General features: G+C 33.2%; 2 protein-coding genes across 3 annotated transcripts; one reads left to right on the top strand and one right to left on the bottom strand.

Annotated features, from left to right (window-relative positions):
• Positions 1–791: 791 nt before the first annotated feature.
• On the top strand, positions 792–5,802 carry LOC7468724 (uncharacterized). Of its 2 annotated transcripts, none has more exons than XM_024595925.2 (10): positions 792–958; positions 1,091–1,201; positions 1,364–1,425; positions 1,508–1,591; positions 1,701–1,732; positions 1,845–1,926; positions 2,811–3,039; positions 3,984–4,211; positions 4,440–4,732; positions 5,020–5,802. In XM_024595925.2, exons 1-10 carry the CDS (start codon positions 935–937, stop codon positions 5,381–5,383), a joined length of 1,509 nt encoding a protein of 502 aa, XP_024451693.1. In that variant the 5' UTR covers positions 792–934; the 3' UTR covers positions 5,384–5,802. The 2 variants fall into 2 exon arrangements, with proteins under 2 accessions (XP_024451693.1, XP_002302134.1); XM_002302098.4 differs by having other exon boundaries at positions 793–958; positions 1,094–1,201.
• Positions 5,803–8,821: 3,019 nt separating this feature from the next.
• LOC7480717 (transcription factor JUNGBRUNNEN 1) lies at positions 8,822–12,256 on the bottom strand. Its single transcript, XM_024594893.2, has 3 exons — positions 11,779–12,256; positions 10,567–10,859; positions 8,822–9,420 (listed from the first exon to the last, which is right to left on the bottom strand). The coding sequence occupies exons 1-3, from the start codon at positions 11,978–11,980 to the stop codon at positions 9,013–9,015; spliced, it is 903 nt and encodes a 300-aa protein (XP_024450661.2). The 5' UTR covers positions 11,981–12,256; the 3' UTR covers positions 8,822–9,012.
• Between the last annotated feature and the right edge of the window lie 10,456 nt (positions 12,257–22,712).

Genomic DNA, 22,712 nt, shown 5'->3' with positions numbered 1-22,712 from the left:
TGAAGATATCGATTTACTCCTATTCAATCCGGAAATATCAATTGAATCCGTGAAAATACTATCTTGCCCATCACCTTTAACCTTTTAAATTATAATTTACAATCTTTACCTGGACGTGTTATATTAAATAATTTATAGTCTTAATTAACTATAAAAAAAAAACTGCAATCTTTTTCTTTGTACCAGTGGACAAACAGATCCAAGCATTTCGACTGCAGATTGAATAAATTATGAAAAAGACATGTAACTAACCCCATACGATTTTTCAATTAAAACAATCAAATTTAAATTTTTTTAAAATGTTTTTGAAAATTAAAACACAGAAACAAATAAACTCTTAAAACATTGATTAAACTGGGCAACCAAAAATCCCATAATCCATCTAAATAATTTATTGTTTAATTATTCTCATATAGACTCCAGATAACAGAATATAAACCGTAAATTCAATTTGATTTTTAATTTCTACTGGCAGTAGAAGATATGAACACAACAACACAATGATTTTGCAACTATACACCATTGTGGAGTGAATTCAGATTTTGTTTTTGTCAAATAACACCAATTCTTCTTGTTAAAAAAATAATTACTATTTAAATTTATAGGTTAACTCTTTTTTAAATAAATTAAATTAATAAAAAACCGAATTAATTCGCATCAATTTTCCCACTAAACAACTATTCCCTTTTCTTTTATTTTCTTTTCTCTTGCTTTTCCTCTTAAAAGAAAAAATAAAATAAAATAAAAAAACGAGCAAAGGCGTCACGGCGTCACCTGCAAGTCCACGAGACAAGCCAAACCTAACAGCCCTCTTCGTAATTTTTAATATTATTTTCATGTTCGTGTTTGTCTTCTATTCTAAAAACATCACAAAAACCCATTTATCCAAAGCGACCGAAGTACCGAACCTTAATCGTTGATCTGTAATACCATCATGACCTCCAATGGAGCTTCCGCGGTCAGTCCTCCCCACCCCTTCTCTCTCATTTTAATCTAAATGAATTGAATCCATAACAAAGTGTTTTGATCAATTATTACAGTGATCATACGTAATTAAGCTAATTGTAATTATGATTAATTGTAACAACAGCAGAGAGCAGCAGCGGACACAGAAAATAGTTTGGAGAAGATCAAGCGGCAATTAGCGTCCGGTTCTGGTAGAAACCTGTTGCAAGGCCCACTCCTTAAGCGATCTGAAACTGTACGCCAATTCCCCTTTCAATCTCTTTATTTTCAGATTTTTTTTGTACCCGGAAATTACAGCTTTCTTGATTGTCTATGACTAAATTCTATGGTTGTTTTGACATTGTTGGGTCTTTAGGAGTGAGTTGTAAGTTATTGATTCTTGATTTTGCATTGTTAGCTGAGGAAATGGAACGAGCGATGGGTGATCTTAGACCCGACGACCGGGAAAATGGAATATAAGTGAGCAAATTTTGCTCCTTTTTTCGTTTTTTTAGGGATTATATTTTAATCTTCAACTTATGCTGTTTTTCGTGCCTTTTAGGACTAGGAGAAATGAGCCAGCTGTGAAAGGAACGATTATCTTTGACGCGAATAGCACGATCACAGCCTCTCCTGTGAACTTCCAGTAATATTAGTGTTTTTTAATGATGGTTTTCTTGCTCATTTTCAGAAATTAGTTTCGTTATTAATTATTTGAATGATTATTAACACTCTTTTTTCCGTGCATGATTTAGTGGACTCCCAAAGTATGATGGCTGCTGTTTTTGTATCCTTAGTTAGCTAATCTATTTGAGATTGTTATTCTTTTGTTCAGTTGAAAGCGTTGTGGTGTAGGTGAATTGGGATTTGCTGAAGTTGCACGCTTAACTTTAATTTAGATATTGGTACTCCCCAGAAAAACGATTACTTCCTTTGTGCAGAGACTCCTGGTGCAGCTAGAGCTTGGGTAGCAACTTTACAGTAAGTTTTGCCTTTGCTTTATGGAATTTTCGATGAGCTGAAGGATATATTTCTGTTACTATGCTTTTCTATGATTATAAATGTGTTTTTTGTTTTTTTGATATGTAGATTTGTTGATTATTCATGTAAAGTTTGAAATAATTTTTGTTCTGAAAATCAAGAAAGCAATAGCGTTCTGCTGGTCTATGTCTTAGGTTATGTGAACATTTTAGGAGTCTTTTTGTACTTCCACTTGCGAGGGTTTCTTTCACCCCTTTTCCATGGACATGATCTATATTATAAAATAAATTTTCACGAGCCTTATGCTGGTTTGAGATTTTGGGATTAAATATACACTGCTTAAAGCATTATTTTTTTCTCCCCTACCAGTATACACTATGTTTGAATAACCGTAACATCTTGGAGATGATCCATTCATTGGGCTTTTTAGAGCTTCCAAGAAAAGACAAATATAACAATTGAGCATGTTCAACATTAGAGCAACTTTCAAATTTTGTGTCCCCTTTAAAATATTTCATATAGGCTGTATGTTGAAGTCATTCCCTGTCATGACTTTGACTGTTCGGAAACTGCCCTAAAAGTTAAACAATTGGCTTAAAACATTTCTCACCAACACTGGTAGAATCTAAGAGGCAAGTACTTCTAATGCATGAGAATCTAACAGCACCCCTTTTTTCTTCATCTTAGGTTCCTTTCTCTATCTGTAATTTTCTTTTAGTTGGCCTATGTTTTTGTGATGATGTTCAGCAACTAATGTACTTTGGCCGATCTTACTAGGTTCATATGAGTTCCATTTTTTCCCCATTATTCAGATTGATGTTGAAATTTATATTACACATGGCTTTTACCTATTCTTAATTATTTTTTGGCCTTTCAATGACCAGTGCTACTCAGTTGGTTCTAAAGGCTCACAAAGAGGCTGTAGATTCCTTAAGTGGAAGTGGTTCTGCAAAATTAGGAACAGTTGCAGCTGTAGTTGCTGCTGCCAATTCAATAGCACAGGAATGCTCTAAAGAAATTGAAGCAGCAATGCAGATTTCTTTGAGAAATGCTTTAGGAATGATGAATAATAGGATTATTGATGGTCCGATGGATGACTTGACAATCATGAAGGTATATAATTCCCAAAATTGCTCATTCTATTTTGTTTCTTTGTTTGTTTATGTGTTACATTTTCTGCCCAGATTTAGGCTCCGTTTGTTCATGTGATGCGGCGTGGTGTGTTCTGTGTTTTGCCCCAACAATAAATTTGAAAGTGCACCAAAGTTTTGTACGAGTCCCTGTTGAAAACTCTCTCTTGAAATCTTGGTTAAGAAAAAGTTACAATTTGCAGCTTTTTTTAAACCTACCTTTTCAAAACACAACAACAAAAGCTACCACAATGCCAAACACACTTTTACATCCTTGGTATGCATTATGCATGCTCAAAATTGGTTGCCTTCTGTTAATATTTGGAACTTAAGAGTATACCACCCCATTCAATGTTTGCCACTTGATGCTTAGAATATGTGTGTCAAACTGCATTCCCTTTAACCTCTTTTTACTGTAAATACTGAGTTATGCACTTTGAGTCTGCGCTAATGCATGAAGAAGAGGGTCCTTCTCAGTGCAGAGGATGTATGCATAAGCTCGCCTTTGAGAATTATGCTCTCAATTTTTTTCCTTTAACCATGTGCAGATTGATTTTGCACTTGCTAAACAGCTTGCAGTTTCTATATTTGCTTGCTCCTGCAGATAAGAAGTCATTTTCAAAGGATTTAACATATTTTCCCCAGCATTATTGAGTGTTGTACAAATTTCATGTTAGGAATGACAAATAGTAAATTTTCTATGAGTCAAAGTGTCTGGCTTTGCTTGTCTCTTGGAACCCAACTATGCATCCCTTCATTTTGAAAATCAACTAACCAGCCTCGCAATATATGCATACTACATGCTGTGCAACACCTGCCTAGCCTAGCTTGGCATGTTCCCAACTGGTTGCTTCCTGATGCCAACTTAAGTTTATTTGGCTATTCATTCTACATGGACTTGGTTTTCTAAGCAAGAATATCTTACAGGAGACGCTGAGAGTCAAGGATGAGGAATTACAGAATCTGGCTCGAGATCTTCGTGCTCGTGATTCAACAATAAGAGATATAGCGGATAAACTATCTGAGACAGCGGAAGCTGCTGAGACTGCAGCATCTGCTGCTCATATTATGGATGAACAAAGAAGAATTGCTTGTTCTGAAATTGAGCGGTTATCAAAAGCTTCAGAAAAGCAGTTGGAGTCATCCATGTTGAAGGTACCAGTAATCTCTTCTTTCTTGATGGTTCATTGTGCAGTCCAATGGCTATATGTAAACTATACACGATGTGATAGCAAAAGCAATTCCCTTTTCAGAAGATATATATTTTCCTTCTGACGTGCAGTTTGATTAATATCATTGCCAATTGGGATTTATGCCTAAGTAAAATTTTGGATGTCAGTTGCATCTTTGTTTATGTGGGTTTTTATTGATGGACATGTGTAGTTAAAAGATTTTGAAGAGAAGATTGTGGCTCTGAGCAAGGAAAGAGATCAACTGATTAAGCAGAGAGACTCTGCCATTCAGGAGGCAAATTTGTGGCGTTCTGAGATTGCAAAAGCTAGAGAGCGTGCTGTGATATTAGAAGGAGCTGTTGTGAGAGCAGAGGAGAAGGCAAGAGTTGCAGAAGCAGATGTTGAAGCTAGAATAAAGGAGGCTGTGGAGAAGGAGGCAGCTGCCGTGAAGGAGAAGGAGGAGCTTCTAGCATATGCAAATGTGCTACAGGCACAACTTCAAAGGTTTGACATCTGATCCAATCTAAAGCCAATATGAAGATTGCTGCATCGTTTTCCATTTTCTGACCTTTTGAACTCGTCTTATGTTAGCCTTTTTTAGGAGACTCATAAACCTTTATTTTCCATTTTCTCACCGCTTCTGCTAATCTATCTCGATCATTTCTTTTCTGCATTAAACATGAATTGTGCATACATCAGCATTTTTAGTCCATGAGAAGGAGCAATTTGAAAAATATTATTTCTTGAAATTTGCTAAGACTGATAAAACTGATATACCATTCACTCAACAGGCAGCACCTAGATACAGAGCAAGTTTTCGAGGAGAAGACGGAGACCCCAAATGTTGTTGGTAGAACTCTTCCCTTGACTAAGCATGTGGACATGTCAGATGAGAATGTGGATAAAGCTTGTCTTAGTGTTTCTAGAGCTGTCCCAGCCTCCGGGGAGAGTGTTGTGCACATGGCAGTTGATCAAAGCAACCCCCGGCCAGTTGAAGATGCTGAATGGAGCGATATTCAGGCAACAGAGTCAACAATAGCTGATGTGAGAGAAGTTGCCCCTGAGACAGAAGGAAGCAGCCTGGACATTTCTGTTGTTAGCCCACCTGTAAATAATCATCATGAGCAAGGAGCCAATACCTATCATCAGCCTTGATATTCAATGTTGCACATACGACAGGGGATAGAATCTTTAAAGGTAGGGGACAGCATGCTATTTGAAGTCAATTGACAGTAAAATCTTGACATTTATCGAGCTATTTCTTTCATTAGCTGGCTCATTCGATGCCATTGTTGTTATATGACCTTGTATCTTCAATGAAGGATACAGCCAGATCTTTCCTGGAATGTAATTGAGAGCTTCAAATCGTCCATCTATTTTATGTGTGTACAGAGAGCATAGTTCTGAGATCTGAACCGCCTAGCCCCAAATCATATATCTATGAGTGACTTTGTATCTTTGTTAAAGAATACAGCCGGCTTTTCTTGAATGTTATCGAGGGCTTTAATCCCCCTTTGATGTTTCTGTATTGAGCTTGTTAAATTAATTTATAGTTGCTGACCGCTTTTGTTGCTTGATTAGGTTCTTGTTGCATTTAAATGTCTTGTTACCCAAATTTCCCGTCATCATAGAAATCATTGAACGAAGCACATCATGTTGCCTGCACCAGGCGCAGTTTCGCTGCTAGTTTTGCTAAAATACGTGGATTTAGTTGAACTATCCACTGACTGCCTTGATACTTGGCTCAGCAATTCTATATTTCTACATCTTCAGGATATGGTGCCAAAGTCAGTGAATGGAACTCTCTCTTCCTTTATTGTTTTCAATTTTGGATCATTGAAGTTATCAGTTTCAGTTCAACTTAGCTTGTAGTCCGATAGTTCCCTCTGTTGGGCCAAAGAGCAAACCTTGAGCCTCCCAAATCACCATCCTCCAAAAGAGCAAACCTTGAGCCTCCCAAATCACCATCCTCCATCATCTCCATTTCCGCCTGTTATTATTCTTCCACACCAGCTAGCTTAGCCTCGCTGTTGCATGCAGATACACTAATTCCCGTGGCCCTTGCCTACGCACCCAGGAGTCCAAGAGAGTTCACAGAACAACTCTACCTGCCCATGCTTGAAGAAGTTTGCTGTTTTTTCTTTTCTGTTATAAAGAGCGATGTGCATTTAGTATTATTACTCTATTTCAAGTGGGGTGTTCAATGGAGGATGGCTTTGTTTACGCAGGAAAATGGAGAGAAGGCATGGGAATTTCAATCGGATTTGAAACACATCATAGCATTTAGTTTTGAAGATAGTCATCAAAAGCTTACAAATAGATATCCAATAAAAAATAAAATAAATAAATAAAAGAAAATCTGCTCATGTCCTGATTCCTTGTTACATAGATAAGATATATATTAGTTCATGTATGACACACCCAACAAAAAAGGGTATAAATACTGGATTTAGACGCCGGACCCAAAAGAATTGGATTCTCACTTGAAATCCATTAGCATTGGATCATGACACCAGATCCATTAACCTTGGGTTCTGTCGAGGACCCATGAGTCTTGGGTCTAGACGCAAGACCTCTTTCCTTGAATTCTGATACTGAACCCAAAAGAATTGGGTCCTAAAAAAGGACCCCTTAGGTTTAGTCTAGTGGTAGGATCCACGAGAATTGAGTCCTGATGCCGGATCTATTATGCTAGGATCCTGAAGGAGGATCCATTGGCCTTTGGTTCGAGAGAGGACTCATTAGCCTTTGGTTCGAGGGAGGACCCAAGCAAATTTGGTTTGGCTAACCACCCATTATTTTTGGATCCGGATGCTGGACCCATTATAGTTGGATCTTGAAACAGGACCCGATAGCATAGGGTCTTGAAGCTTGACCCATTAGCCTTGGAACTGAGCAGTACTCAAGCGAATTGAATCCTGACGTATTATTGCAAGACCCAAACAATTTGGATCTGCGCTTCTTTCACACCCAAGCCATTTGAGTGAGGTGTCTCTTTCCGGCCCTAATTTTCTTACGTTTGGAAGATATATCTGGCCCAAGTTAGTAGTAGTAGTAGTAGTAGTAGTAGTAGTAATAATAATAATAATAGTAATAATTAATTTTACTCTTAAAATCAATCTATGTTTTTTTTTCTATAGTAATAATATTTATAATATTTAACTTGTCTGTTCAAGTTCTTATATTTTTCAATCATTTAAAAAAAATTTATGTTTTTTTTTTTCTGTTTCTGTATTGTTATTCAATTTCAAGTGGGTGTTCAATGGAGGATGGCTTTGTTTACGCAGAAAAATGGAGAGAAGGCATGGGAATTTCAATCGGATTTGAAACACATCATAGCATTTAGTTTTGATGAAGATAATCATCAAAAGCTTACAAATAGCATTGGGTCATGACACCAGACCCATTGGCCTTGGGTTCTGTTGAGGACCCATGAGTCTTGGGTCTGGACGCAAGACCCCTTTTCTTGAATCCTGATGCTGAACCTAAAAGAATTGGATCCCGAAAAAGGACTCCTTAGGTTTGGTCTAGTGGTAAGATCCACGAGAATTGGATCCTGACGCCGGACCTATTATGCTAGGGTCTTGAAGGAGGATCCATTGGTCTTTGGTTCAAGGGAGGACCCATTAGTCTTTGGTTTGAGGGAGGACCCAAGCAAATTTGGTTTGCCAACGACCCATTATTTTTGGATCCGGATGCTGGACCTATTATAGTTGGATTCTGAAGCAGGATCCGATAGCATGGGGTTTTGAACCCTGACACATTAGCCTTGGAACTGGGCTGTACTCAAGCGAATTGGATCTTGACGTGTTATTGCAAAACCCAAACAATTTGGGTCTGCGCTTCTTTCACACCCAAGCCATTTGAGTGAGGCGTCTCTTTCCAACCCCAATTTTCTTGTGTCTGGAAGATACGTCTGGCCCAAGTTAATACTAGTAGTAGTAGTAGTAATAATAATAATAATAATAATAATAAATTTTACTCTTAAAATCAATCTATGTTTTTTTCTATATTTCTATAGTAATAATATTAATTTTAATTTTAATAATAATAATAATATTAATTTTATTATTATTATTATTATTATTATTATTTAACTTGTCTGTCCAAGTTCTTATATTTTTCAATCATTTAAAAAAAATTATGTTTTTCTTTGATGATAGTAATATTATTTTTAAAAAATCTAGTAACGATAATAACAATAGTAATAATAATTCTTAATTTTACCCTTCAAATCAAATCAATTATCAACAACAACAACAATTGATATTATATATATTTTTTTCAATTTTTTTATCCTATTAATAATTTTTTTTCTGTTTCTGTATTGTTACTCTATTTCAAGTGGGTGTTCAATGGAGGATGGCTTTGTTTACGCAGGAAAATGGAGAGAAGGCACGGGAATCTCAATCGGATTTGAAACACATCATAGCATTTAGTTTTGATGAAGATAGTCATCAAAAGCTTACAAATAGAGATCCAACCAAGAATAGAATAAATGGGCACGGATACCTTGAACATATATATCAAAAGCTACGCCCGCTGGCCGGCCGGGAAGGGAGGGAAAACATAAAGAAAGGAAATGTCAAAAGGTTAAACTAATCCATAATGCTTAATTAATTAATTATTAGATTTCTAAATTCCCAATCATCATAGGACACAATAATATATAGCTACCACCAAGGTGGGGGTAGAAAGGGAATATATGTTTAGTGTGTGTGTCTATATATATAACTGCTTGGCTACCTAGCTATATATAAATATATATCTATCTATCTATCACTTTATCTACAATAGTCGTAAGCTTGAGCTGGATCAATGGCGCCTAGCTCGACCACTGTTCTTAGTTCATCCCAGTTTCCATTAGCAAAGAAATCATCTCCAACATCTGGATTCCAGAAGTTCTGGAAAGCTGCTGTAAATGGAGCTTCAGTTATCGAATCATACTGACCACCCGTAAAAAAGTGATTCCTTTCATGGTTAACATGATTATCTATGATGACAGGCTTCCTTTCATTTCGTTGACCGAACGAGTCTCCAAAACTCACATTCTGCTCGGCACTAATTTCAGATTCAAAGCTGCATGTTTTTGAATTCGAGTCAATAATAGGGTGCTGCTTTGCTGCTGCTGCCTGTGCGTACTTTTTGTGGGACGGGACTCGTTTGAGAATTCGACAGAGCGTCCAAACCTCCTGCATGGCCAGGGAAAAGGACTTGTCAGTTGGAAATTTAAGAGTTTTGAATTTTGTTTCTCTGGCAATGGAAATAAACCACACATTTCGAACTTCTGAAGAGATCGATGGTCCCGATTAACTTTAACTATTTGTTCCGTAGACTTCCGAAAAAGAAGAAGGTGATATTTGAAAAAACGAAAAAAGTTTGTCGTCGATGCACCAGGCAGCTATCACCCAATTAATCAATTCCGTAGGATTAATTTCAATAATGGGCACGGGGGAGACCCACATGTCACCCGGCCCATTAAACTTACTATTCAACTTTCTTTCTTTCTTGTTTCGCAATCAAGCTTACAATTCAACTGATATTATGCTCTTTCTTCCTCGAAAAGTCTCGTGTATTAAAGCTTGTTTTTATAACAAAAAAAAAACCCTTATAATTTTTTAACAATTGATGCCATGTTTTCTAATGTATAAAGAATAAATAAAGTACTTAAACTAATAAAAGCAACAATAAACAAATAAAAAGATGGCATATATTTCATAAAACCTGACAATTTCCACTCCTTGGTTCATGGTATGTTCATCGTGATGAGAGAGTCGACATTGTGATGGCTATAACCAGATATATTCATGCCAAGAAAGAAATTTTTAATCATATAATCACATCTAGAAGTTAATATTAATTAATTGTCGATACTCTACATGCATGATTGAGTAGTAACATTAATTAATATTGTTGCTGTTTCGAAAAACATTGTTCATTTCTATATACATGTAACCTAATTAAGGTCCATAAGATCTCGTTTTAATTTAGACGGGGAAAAACACATTGTAATTTAGAAATATTAGGCTGTAAGCAAATTTATCAATGTAGAAGTGGTTAGTATGCTTGCCGTATATAAATCATGGATGCTTAACGTTGTATATTATCCCTTCCTCTTAGTTACTCGTTCCTCAAACTTGCTAGTCGTCGGTTTAATTTATCCATACCATGATGCATGTATGCACTGATCAATTAATATGCATTATACGTTATAGATAACTAGGTTATTGGTGATGACTCCCTTAATTTTGAGGGGGAATTCTCGTCGACATGAAAATGGCGAGAATAACCATGGAAAGTGATATCGATGAGGAATAACGTGGAATGAAGAAACTTACAGCTTCTTGTGCAATGTTCTTAGGGTTTGTGGTCTTCCCGTTTGGTGGAAGGCGAAACTCGTGCATCATCCAATCAGTTTTAGTGCCTTTTCCAGCACTTCCCCGGTAGTAGACCAAGGATTTCTTGAGGCCAATGCACTCATGTGGTTCTTTGACTGAATATATGGGCTTGTCGATGCCGGTGGCCTTCCAAAATCCAGATCCTGTGACTCTGTTAGGCCTTATGCTGTTCCTATACTTTCTCCCTCGTATGCAGAAGAAGTACCACTCCCTGTCCCCCGCATTGCTAACTTCTTCATGTAAAAAAAGTAGAAAAAAGAAGGTTAGAGGCAAAGCCAACGACATTATCAGGATGTAATTAATGAACTCAAATACGATATGATGATCTGCTAATATTGAAATCATACTGTTACACCGAGAACTGAATGCAGATGCCTCTTTATGGAGGAAATCTTATTTTCCGCAAGCTTACATACTCTAAATTTTTTTAATTACATTTTTATATATGGAATGATAAATAATTGTTTTGTTTATTTATTTATTTTTGCAATTACAGCCGGATCGATGTACTGCATATTTAAAGTAAATGAATCATATCCGGCCACATATCGAATGTATTAGACTCATGAATGTTTCCGATTTTGGTCCTCCGGGGCACTGGCTAATATTGGTAACGGAAGCAACTTTTCTGAAACACAATGAATTAGATTTGGATAAATAATTACCGTATAGTGACTCCAAAGTTCTTATGATCCCTAAGATCTCATGCTATATCATAAAAAAAAAAAGATCTCTCTCTCTAGCTACACACACACACACACACACCATTCCTGTCGGTCAGGCCCGGTGAGATCAGGTTGAAGTTTCCGCAGCTGGACACCTCATGAACTATACATATGTCAGCATGTGCTGATCTTAATTAGCATAAAGGAGTTGAATATATCTATCGTAAGTACTTTTTTGAATGTTGTACCAGAAGTATATATATATATATAGAAGAACAGAAAAGAGGCCATGAGATTTAAGATTGGGTTTGAATGGCAGAAAGAAGCTCTAGTTCTGTGCACCAAACACGGATGCGATTGATCACAAGCGAGAAACGAAAGATTTCTGTGGTTTCACTAGCTAATTAGGTAAGAATAAACTCTAAAAAGGTGATGGATGAACATCACTAGGTAAATATATACACTTGAAAAGAGCACGACGTCTTACTTGGAAGATCCCATGGATCGTACTTGTAGATATCGATCTGTTTGATGAGTTCAAACCTAAGTGGTTTCTTTTCCACCTTCCGCCGCAGATAGAACCCAACAAGCTCTTCATCAGTGGGGTGAAATCGGAAACCTGGAAGCATCACTTCCTCATCCTCGTTATGATCAATATCAGAACTACTCATCTTTGACAAGGCCTCCATATCTCTATATCTATTTCTCTCTTTCTTCTCTCTTACACCATGTATAATCACGCGAGAGTACTGCTCTCCAAGTTGAGGGCTATTATATATACACACACACAAACAACACACAGTGCCTTCGACGAATGCTTGCGTACTTTGTGCTTGTTCGGTCAAGGCATGACTTTGATTATAAGGAGGTACTCGAGGGCAAATGATCTGTCCTGGAAGAAGTCTACTAAAATCTCGGGGTCCAAAGGTTAACAAAGGGACCCAGGACTTCTTTGAAAGTTTTAAATTCTGCATCACAAGAACCGATTTAAAAGTCCAGCTCGGAGAGCATACCCCTTGACTAATGAAAACGGAAATTCCTCGTTTACACCTTGTTTTTTGGGACAATTTCAACCCCGCCATCAATTCGATTCGGAAAGCATTCATAATTTCTTCTTTATATATATATATATATATATATATATATATATATATATATATAAAAGCCACCCTGTAAGCTCAGGTTATGCCTTCTTGACCATTTTATTTTTCTTTTTCCCTGAAGTCTAGTAATGCATCACGGGATAGTTTTTAGCCCCCTTTGTAGACCAAGTTATATATATAAAATAAGTTAGTGAGGTTGTCCGTTTAGGACGTAGAATGTCAAAAATTTATAAAAATATTTTGGTATACTTCTAAACAAAAATAACATACCCTACCACATTAATCAATTAATAAACACATTAAAAGGCTAATTGAACTTGAAGAGATAGATTAGATAATTACATCATTGTTGTTCAGTGCGCTCAAACCTTCGATCGACACGGAAAAAAAAGAAGCCACCCACCCTCATATTAGAAAGGAAACACGAACGATCACAGGTGGATTCCCAGTAGAACATATTGTTGACTTTCATCGACAGGCAAAGATCTTTCAAGATTTGACTTCTCACCAATTGTTTCTCCTTTTCAATTTTTGTTGGCCTCGATCATCTCTGTTTACAAGGACAAAATCAATCCTATCACTTCATGTCATTGCACCAACCGATAATATATATATATATTGAAAAAGTCGGCCTTTCGGATTAGGAACTCACTGCACAAACTAGCTACTAATCAATGTTGTGGTTCATGAGAATCGAGTGATTCTTCTATAATGAAATTCTTATTCTGTTAATCAAAATATCCAGGGGATTGCTTAGACCTTGAGAGCAGTGTAAGAAAGGATTTTGAGACTAGGGATTTAAAAATAAATAAAATTGAAATTGTACAGAAACAGTGAAAGGATTATACTAAATTTAAGGAAAACACTGATTTTTCTTTGTGTTGAAAATTACTAATAAATTACAAGCTCAGTACAATCAATCAAAAATAAACCATTAGTGCATGAAAATTAAAAACCTTAATCTACCGTTAATCACGGGTGTCCTGTATGTTGGCAAGGAGCTATTCCTACTTCACCATTTCCCAGATCGTGAATTGTAGTGGTTTGATGAGGTATAAAATCTGATTTAAAGATTAATTTATGAATTATGCGGTCAACTTAAATATATTATTATTATTATTAAAAATAATATCATTTTAGTATTTTATCTCCGGCCAATCTCTAAATCATTTAAAATTAATTCAATTTATATCAAAAATAGCTAAAATTAAAATTAAATTATACTTATAATAGTAAATTTAGCGGATAAGCAACCGTATTAACAAGAGCTAGGCGGAGAAATAAATGTCTCATTCTTACAAAGTATATCTTTACAATTTCATTATTTAACATTGAATTTATTAGGATTAAGTTATGTAATTTATTTTAATTTGTTTTCTATGAGGTTATTTTAGTCTCATGACCAGAGTCGCGACTTCTACTGGTTAATTCGGTTGAGTCGGGTTTTTTGGTCATTTTTTGTAATTGATTGTTTTTCAATTTTATCCTTTAATATTAGGTTGATAGTTAATTAAGCTTCATAGTTTATTTCGATTTGATTTCTATAAGGTTATCTTAGTTTCATGGCCTAAGTCACAGGTTTAGTGGGTTAACTCGGGTTGACTTGGGTATTTTTTATGTCATTTTTTAATTGATGTTTTTCAATTTCATCTTTTAAGATTTGATTGATTGAAAATTGAGTTTCATAATTTGTTTTGATTTAATTTCTCCTGAGTTATCTCGGTCTCATAATCCGTGTTTGCCAAGTTAATCTAGGTCGACTCTATCATTTTTTTGTATTTTTTTATTAATCTTTTGAAATTTACTCATTCAACATTGTGTTGTTTGAGAATTAGATTTCAAAATATTTTTTAATTTGTTTTTTATGAGGTTATTATTATTTCATGACATGAGTCACAAATTTTACATGTTAATCTAATTTGATCTGGCTTGATCCAATATATTATTATCTTATTTTTTTTTAAAGTATTGTATTGAATTTTTTTTTAGTGCAACTATTTTTATTTTTGTTTTGTCTTTGTACCTATGAAGATAACTAGGTCACATTAGATCAATCACTACATAATTAATTTTTTTTTCTTGAAAATACTTTAGCTATACTTTAATATTCATTTTAACTTTTTTAAAACAATTAATTTGAACCATTTAGTATTTCGACTAAATAAGCAATTTAAAATGACATTCCAAATGACATTTCATGAAAGTTTTAATTTTTTTTTGTTTAAAATTAATATTTTATATTTTAGATCGTTTTAATATGCTAATATCAGAAATAATTTTCAAAAAATAAACAAAATACTATTTTAATATATTTATAAATAAAAAATAATTTTAAAAAATAAACACCACATAATTGTTTGATTTCTATATAACGAACTGTAGAAAGTGCTTATGTAAGCATGACTTCTGCATAACGACTACTTCATAGGAATTCTTCGTACGTATCCTTCCTTTAATACTGTTGGGTCCCGAAGTTCTCGTTCTCGAAGACAGCTGAAGGAGTTATGATAGAATTTTCCGTGTGAGACCCACTAGATAGGGTCCACATGTAACAAAATCAACCATTAATTAATTTTAAGAATAATTTTAAAAATATCATTTTTTTTACCATTCCTATCTTATAACTTCTTAGCCCGTAAATGTTTACTAGTGGAGTTGCTTTTATTTTTTTAATATGTTTTAAGACTGAGTTTTGTATATAAAAATATCGATTTGATATTTTAATATTTTAATTTTTTATGATTTTGAATAAAAATCATAAAAAATAAAAAAAATTAATATATTTTAAATAAAAAATATTTTAAAGAAACAACATGCATCACAATGTCAAATATATACACTTATTTTTTTTTTATATAAATTTTTTATCCCCTTATGTCAAATTTTCTGACTTTGCTGATGATTTTAGATTCATGCATTCAAAAACATACTACTTTTGTTATCTTATTTGAATATATTTAAATTTATTTTAAATAAATTGGTATTGATTATATTTATAATTTTAAAGGAATTGACATTGTTTCACCATTATAAAAATATAAAATCTTTCATCACTTAAATCTCGTAGGACAATTTGTTATTGCAAGAATTTATGTAGTGATGAGCTGTGATAACAATCATATTTTGAAAATCTTTCATAAAAAAAGATTAGAAGATAACACTCTCTCTCTCTCTCTCTCTATATATATATATATATATATATATATATATAAAATTTTTCATCTTTCATGACATTACAAATTATTTATACAATTTATTTTCAAATATCAAAATTACCAATATGATAAAAAGGACCGAGATCCTCTGAAAAACAGTAGCGTTAGCAGTAGTCTGTTTACAAACGACAGTAATTACAGACGTCACATATCATTAGCAACCTTTTCTTTTTCTTGCCTTGGAAATTTATCATCAAACAGTTCCGGTGGAATACGTATGTATACAGTACCGTTGGGTTGAAAACATTGGTTCAAAAAGGGCCAAAATACTCGACAAGACCTCGTCTTTCTTTCCAAGATCGATAGGCTCGGGGAGAGTGATGGGAAGGGCATATATACGATAGATTGCTGACTTTCAGACCTTAAACAATGATTTATCGTAAATAATAATCCAATCAACGAATAATGGCTGCTTAATTAGTGTTGAGGTACAGTTGCACGGGGACCAATTCGGATTTCATCAAAGCTATGAATCGATCAAAAGCTTTGAAATCTCCAGTATATATACCACACGAATTGTCAGCTTGGAAGCATCCTCGTCTTATTAAAAATATATAATTGTTTCTTAATATGCTTAGAAATATATGAATCTACATCACAGTTCTTGTCCCATAGCAGATAGATCGCTTGCGCGCGCACGTATATATATAATTCAGTTTCATCATTTATGATCATAGCTCCAATGTTCTGAATGCATGATCTCTGCAATATTGGAATTTAGCTCAAAATTTTATTTCCATATATATTTTTTGTTATACAACAAAGGAAAACTAATTTCTATATATTCAAAACTAGAAAATCTTGTGCCGGCACGGCAGTCAATAATTTAATTTTCGTTCTTCGAAGATGCACAGAAATGATCAGGAGATGCTGCTAGTTAGGCAAGCAATCTCGTTTTTTTCCTCCTTAATTCTTTGTGTGCGTGGCAAAATTTTTTACGCAATCAAAAACTCATGTTTCAAAGTATCATAGGTGCATGCAGCTAGCCAAGACATCATAATTTTGTCCAAGGAAATTAAGCAAATTAACCCTCATAGATTTACATGTTTTTTCCGTTTATTGCAATTAATTGAAACAAGAAACGTTCTAAGTATATTTTTAAAAAAATCAAAATACTCACAAAACATATTTTGATTATAATATAATATCATATTCGGTCAATGATTAATCTTGTACGTGTGGATTCAGAATTAGAAACGCACGAGGAAGGGGGAGGATGCCCGGCCTGAAATTACGATGAAATTGATGTTGAGGGCTAGTTGCCATATGGGTGGTCATAATTTAGCATCATTTGTACATATATAAAGCAGATTTATTTTTCCAGAGAGACATCCAGTAAGTTAGGACTTATGGACTGTTTGTTTTCGGTGTTCTTTGGGTCGAGCCTCTCATATGCTAGCTGAGCTTAATTTCTGCTGTTCGTTTTGGTTTATAATTGCTTTGGTCTTTGGGTTACAGCAGGAAGGTGATGGTTGAGACCAATTCCCAGGAGACTATTCGGGCAAATCATGGATGTTTCCAATGTTTTGTAGAAATTTAGGGAAAAGATGGAAGAACAGTTGTTTTTCTTTTTCTATCCCTTTGTGTTGTTTTACAGAATGCTTCTAAAGAAAAGAAGTGCACAAGTACCAGTGCCAAGAATAGTTACAGATTTTGAGAGATCAATCATTCCCTAAACATTGTCCTGGGTAATTATCTTTAATTAGCTACACATGAGGAGTTAGCGATTGATTCAGTGAATGCAATCTTGTGATGATCTTCTGCAACCTCTTTATCCTGCTGATAATCTTCAAGTTTCCATTCATATCATTACTTAGGAGTTAGAGATTGATTCAGTTAGTGTAATCTCTTGTGATGATCTTCTGCAATCTCTTTATCCTGCTGATAATCTTCAAGACTCACGTTTCCATATATATCATTTACATGTTCGTCATCCTTACTTTGCCATCATTGAGGACATTAGAATACTTTTTAGATAAGATTGGAAGTGCATACTCTCTCATATTCTATGTGAAGGGAACCAGTACTGTGCTGATTTTTTGGCGGAGTTAGGAGCTCAGAATCAGGAAAGCGATCGGTTGTGGCATTAATATACTCCTCTAGGCATGAAAGGTATCCTGCAGGGGTGATCATATGGGTGTTCTAAGATGGTATTAATTTCATGACAGTGCTAGAAGATAGTGAGCTAGACAGCGTGGCTTTGATTTTTGACAGTGACAGTATAACTCCATTAAAAAAATACACAAATACATGTAAAATAGGGTCATAATCAGTAAATTAATATAGGGTTTAATTAGAGTATTTGTCGCATTACACAGTGAAACAAGAACGAAGATTCAATAGCTTTGGCGTGCGATAGAACTTGTCATAAAAAGCACCTCCTGATTGATTCTTGCTGAGTTTGTTGACCTGTTATTATTATGGCTAGAATTTCAAGTAAGCAAATCAGCCAATGACCTCTGAAAAAGGAGTGAGTCAACTCTGACGGTCGATCGAGACTAGACAATTTAGATACTAAACTTGATAAATAAATAAAAATTATGAGAACCAGACCGAGTCACTCAGTCATGGCTATTATCGTTATTTTATAAGAAAAAGAACCTAATATATTAACCAAACAAATTGAGTATGTGTATTTTTAATTTTATTAAATTGAGTACAATTGTTCTAAATCTAGATTTTATCACAATTAAATGGGTATTTTTTTTATTCATTATTGTCGAATTTATATCTTCGTTAATATTAACATCATCATCACCCGTTCAAAATCAATTAAATAAAATAAAAAATAGGAGAGAGCTGTGAGAGTGAGATCGGGAGTTGTAGCAACGACTAGTACATGCCACCAAACTTGAATTCAAGTCAACCAAATAAAGAAAATATATTTTTATTTATGCACTACGTGAGACATTAAACAAAAAATTCAGTCAAAGTCCATGATTTGAATTTTAGGAAGGAACAAATCAATGAGTCCAGTCTTTTGAGAACCTTCTCTCCTCCATGGCTCCATCACACCAAACCTCGGTGTCTATCGATAATATTTTTTAATCCTGCATGCTGAATTGTTCCAAATCTTTATATATCTAAAATAGAAATATATAGAAACATCTCGAATAGATTCTTAGGTTGCCGCTTGGTTAATTTATTGTGAATGAAATACCTAAAATAGAAATAGAGAAATTATTATAAGAATTGAAAGACCAAAACAACTTATTCTAATTGTAATAATTTGTTTGAAATACTATATAACAAGAAATCAGAATGAAATTTAAGATTTATATTAATACCCTATTTCTTTAAATAAAAATGAATAATTATGGATTAAAAGATTATTTCATCAATGATCTATCATATATAATAGTAAAAATAATTGTGACGGTGATGATGGGTTTGAAGGAGAAGTGAATGGAAATAATAATAATAATAATATTTAAACATGAAAGTCACCCTCAAGAAATGTGACGGTGGAAGAAAATGATGGAGGTGGAAGAGTGATGGTGCAGCCATAGCTAGCAGCAACATCACTCAATGGTGGCGGCAAAGATAATAGGCGAGATGACTAGGATGGTATGAATAATTAATATATATAATGAAAAAATATATATTATTTTAAAAAACCCACCCATATTTTTTGTTTTTATTCGTACCTTTCTCTATAAAAATAATAATATTATATTTAACTTTCATTCATATCCCCATACTTCATCCAGAAATGGAATTCGCCAAGAACACACCTAAAGAAAATATTGTGCATTTTAAGAGGAACGTAACAGCATGCATTAGTAAAAGGATATCTAAAGATTTTAGGGGGTAGACGTGAGATCAAATATATTTTATTTTCCTATTTATTTTTTGTGGGACACGAATTTTCAGCGAATTAAAACCTTCAATTCGCTTAAACACAAGATTCATATGGATAAAATAAAGGAGGAAAAACCTGTTGCGTGCACGAGAGAAATTACATGATGTCGTCTGCCTCCACTTTGACAAGAAACTTAAACAATTTTATTTTTTAATCTGGGAAAGATCTGTATCACGAAAAGGTCACAGAATGATTGCTATTTTCCTGCTTATTGTGGAAGCATGAGAGAAGAAATCTATTCATTTATGGAAATCAACCGAACAACGAACAACGAAAACGAAAAGCACAGTAGAATAAGTTTGGCGAAGCAAAATGACCATGGAAATTGTTTTCCCTCCCGAGAAGGAACATGGCAACATCATAGATTTCAAAGTTTGGATAGCCTAACTTATTCAAGACTGGAGAAGTAAGGAATATAGGAGATTTTCTTTGAAAATAGTGAGGTGTACTGTCTACTATTAGCATTGGATTCAAAGTAAAGAACATAGAAACTTTTCTTTGAAAATTGTAATCACCAAACCTTCACGATTTCTTCAAAGATATTGCTATTCATCGATTTTAAATAGTGAGGTGTATCTACTATGATTATTAAATTAAAACTACGTGACAATTTAAGGAGCTCGAAGAATAAAAAAAAATAAAACAAGATGACGAACTTGGAGATGAAATAGAAGAGGAAACGAATAGTGTTAAAAATTAATTAATTTTTTTCTTTCATAATATATTTATGTGAAAATGAAAAAAAAAAACTCTCTTGAGTTTTTTATTAAAAATAAAAAATGCACCCTTTCGCCAAAATACAATCATTTAAAAAAAACAATATTATTCAATAATAAAGAATATTTTTAAGTCAAATTATGCATAGTTCAAGATTAAATCTTTTTTATGAACAATTTTAAAAACACATCTCATATCTATTTGATATATATATATTCATAATAATTTAATAAATATTGGTCTTAAAAAATAAAAATTCAAATTCAAATATCTTTTGTAATTAAATGCATAGTTGTAATTAATTCAAAAAAAAACTTAGGACCCGAGATTTGATGGGGACGAGGTTTTTGTAATTAATTGATCTGGAAATACATGTTCAATCCATACAAGTTTGTAGTGATTCGTTTAAACTGGTCAGCCTTTATTCAAACCCGATCAAGTTTACAGTAAAGAAAAAAACTAAACATTATGATCATTTTAATAAAAACGCTTAACCCAACTCGTATTTTTTTCTAACTCAAATCCTCAAATTGGATTTGATTCATGAATATTATGTTTGATAACAGTACTAGTATCCATTTTTTTACCCCACACCTTCACCCGTGGCGATTTAGATTTGTTCGTTCATTATATTCATTTGATTCGTTATGTTTTTATAATAAAAAAAAGGGTTTTATAATATTAATGTATTTGGATTAATATTTCAGTAAACTATGGTTAGTTTTAAATTAGACACGGCACACACACTACGCAGCACGTCCAAATTTTTTCCATAAAAAACTATATTTAAACGTTGAAAATGCATTTCAAAATAATAAGAAAAAACAACAACTTGGGTTATAACCCTGACTGAATTTAATATATTAGTTTTTATTTTAATTAGAAGATAAAAAAAAATTAAGCAACAATTGGAAGCCTAATTCCTAGTAAATCAAATGCTGAAGAATCTGAAAAAAAAAAATTATATAAAAGGATCTAAAATAAAAAATAATAATAATTAAAAGAATGATAGTAAAATTCAAAATAAAAAATAAATTTGAGAGCAACTAAAAACTTTTGGTTGGATGGTTAAATTGAAAAGAAAATTAACTTTAACAAAAAAAAATAAGAACTATATAAAAGGAACTAAATTAACTTTAACATAAATTTTGGTTGAATGATAAAATTAAAAACCAATAAAATCTTTATAAAATGGTCAAAGAAAAAAATTATGAAAAAATGAAATTAAAAGGCTAAATAAAAAATAGGCAAAACTTTGACAAAAAAGCTAAAAAAAACAATTATAAATAAAAAGAAAATGATCAAAGTTGAAATATTTTCAAAAAAATAATAATAACATATATGAAGCAGTGAACATATATATTTTAGAAAAATATAATAAATTAAAAGGACTATATAAAAAAATAATGAGTCAAATAGCATGTAGAGAACTTTTAAACGAAAATTTTAAAATCGTTGTACTTGCTTTTAGGATTTAATTTCACATGTTTAATAATTACAAGACTTATCCTAGTCAAAGTGAAGATGGATTCAATATATAAAAATAAAATAAAATTACATTTTACTAAAAATAAAGACTAGGAGGCAAGAAAATCAAGCTTGCTAGCTATGCCAAAATTGTCTTTTCTGCTTTTTTTTTTTTTTAATTTAACGTGTGATCTTGGTGTTCACGTGTTGTTGTTATTTTCCACCAAGACATCGTCTTTTGTTTCTTATTATTTAAGCCGGCCATATATTAAATTAAAAAACAAAAAACTAATATGGCTCATTCCTTCCAAGCAAATCATCATATATTAGACGGTAGGTTGAAACAATATAATAACTATTATATCCTTTTAAAAATCAGTCTTTTTAAAATTGATTTGTTAAGGGACAAATCGGTTTTTTTAACATTGTAAAACACTATGAAATAAATAAATTATCCTTAAAAGTAAAAAAATTAAACTGATTTCTATAAGACTTTTTGTATTTTTATTTTTTAAAGCATAATATAAATAAATAACTTTTTGTATTTTCACTTTTTGAAGCCGAATCAAATAATCAAATTACTCTTAAAAGTAAAATCTCTTTAACTCACATCCAAGGATTTTTTTTGTATTCTTACCCTTTTTTTTGTTTGTTATAATCAAGTTGATAAAAGTACAATTTGATAATTTAATTAATATAAATATTATTTAAAACAAAATAGTTGACTTGTGCATTTGCGTGGGTTGTGGTCACATCATTCGAGTGACGTGTAATTAGAAGGTGTTCTGTAGCCAAATGGTGGCTTTCAGGGCAGCATTCGAATCATCTCAACAGTACCTCCATCCCTAGTCGGCGTGTGTGGCTGACTGATCTCTGGTTTGGTGTCGACGGTCTTTTTTTCTCTCTCTCTTCCTTGATTTATGTGTCTGACCTTCTAAATTTTTAAAGTAGCCCTTCAATTTGTTTTTCCTTCAGATTTGGTCATTGTTCTTTTAATTACTATTTGTTTTTTTTATTTCTTTTTATCTGTCATATTTGATTCCCTTTCTTTTAATTT

This window comes from Populus trichocarpa, chromosome 2 (assembly GCF_000002775.5).
Source record: "Populus trichocarpa isolate Nisqually-1 chromosome 2, P.trichocarpa_v4.1, whole genome shotgun sequence".
NCBI lineage: Eukaryota > Viridiplantae > Streptophyta > Magnoliopsida > Malpighiales > Salicaceae > Populus > Populus trichocarpa.
This window is presented reverse-complemented; position numbering and strand designations above follow the sequence as displayed.

Excerpts from the sequence above, each read along its gene's own strand:
- LOC7468724 (XM_024595925.2), top strand. The coding sequence starts at position 935 with ATGACCTCCAATGGAGCTTCCGCG. Across the intron at positions 1,202-1,363 it reads TCCTTAAGCGATCTGAAACT|CTGAGGAAATGGAACGAGCG; the intron begins GTACGCCAATTC and ends TTGCATTGTTAG. Across the intron at positions 1,592-1,700 it reads GCCTCTCCTGTGAACTTCCA|TGGACTCCCAAAGTATGATG; the intron begins GTAATATTAGTG and ends TGCATGATTTAG.
- LOC7480717 (XM_024594893.2), bottom strand. The coding sequence starts at position 11,980 with ATGGAGGCCTTGTCAAAGATGAGTAGTTCTGATATTGATCATAACGAG. Across the intron at positions 10,860-11,778 it reads CGATCCATGGGATCTTCCAA|AAGTTAGCAATGCGGGGGAC; the intron begins GTAAGACGTCGT and ends TTTTACATGAAG. Across the intron at positions 9,421-10,566 it reads AGAACATTGCACAAGAAGCT|GAGGTTTGGACGCTCTGTCG; the intron begins GTAAGTTTCTTC and ends CTGGCCATGCAG.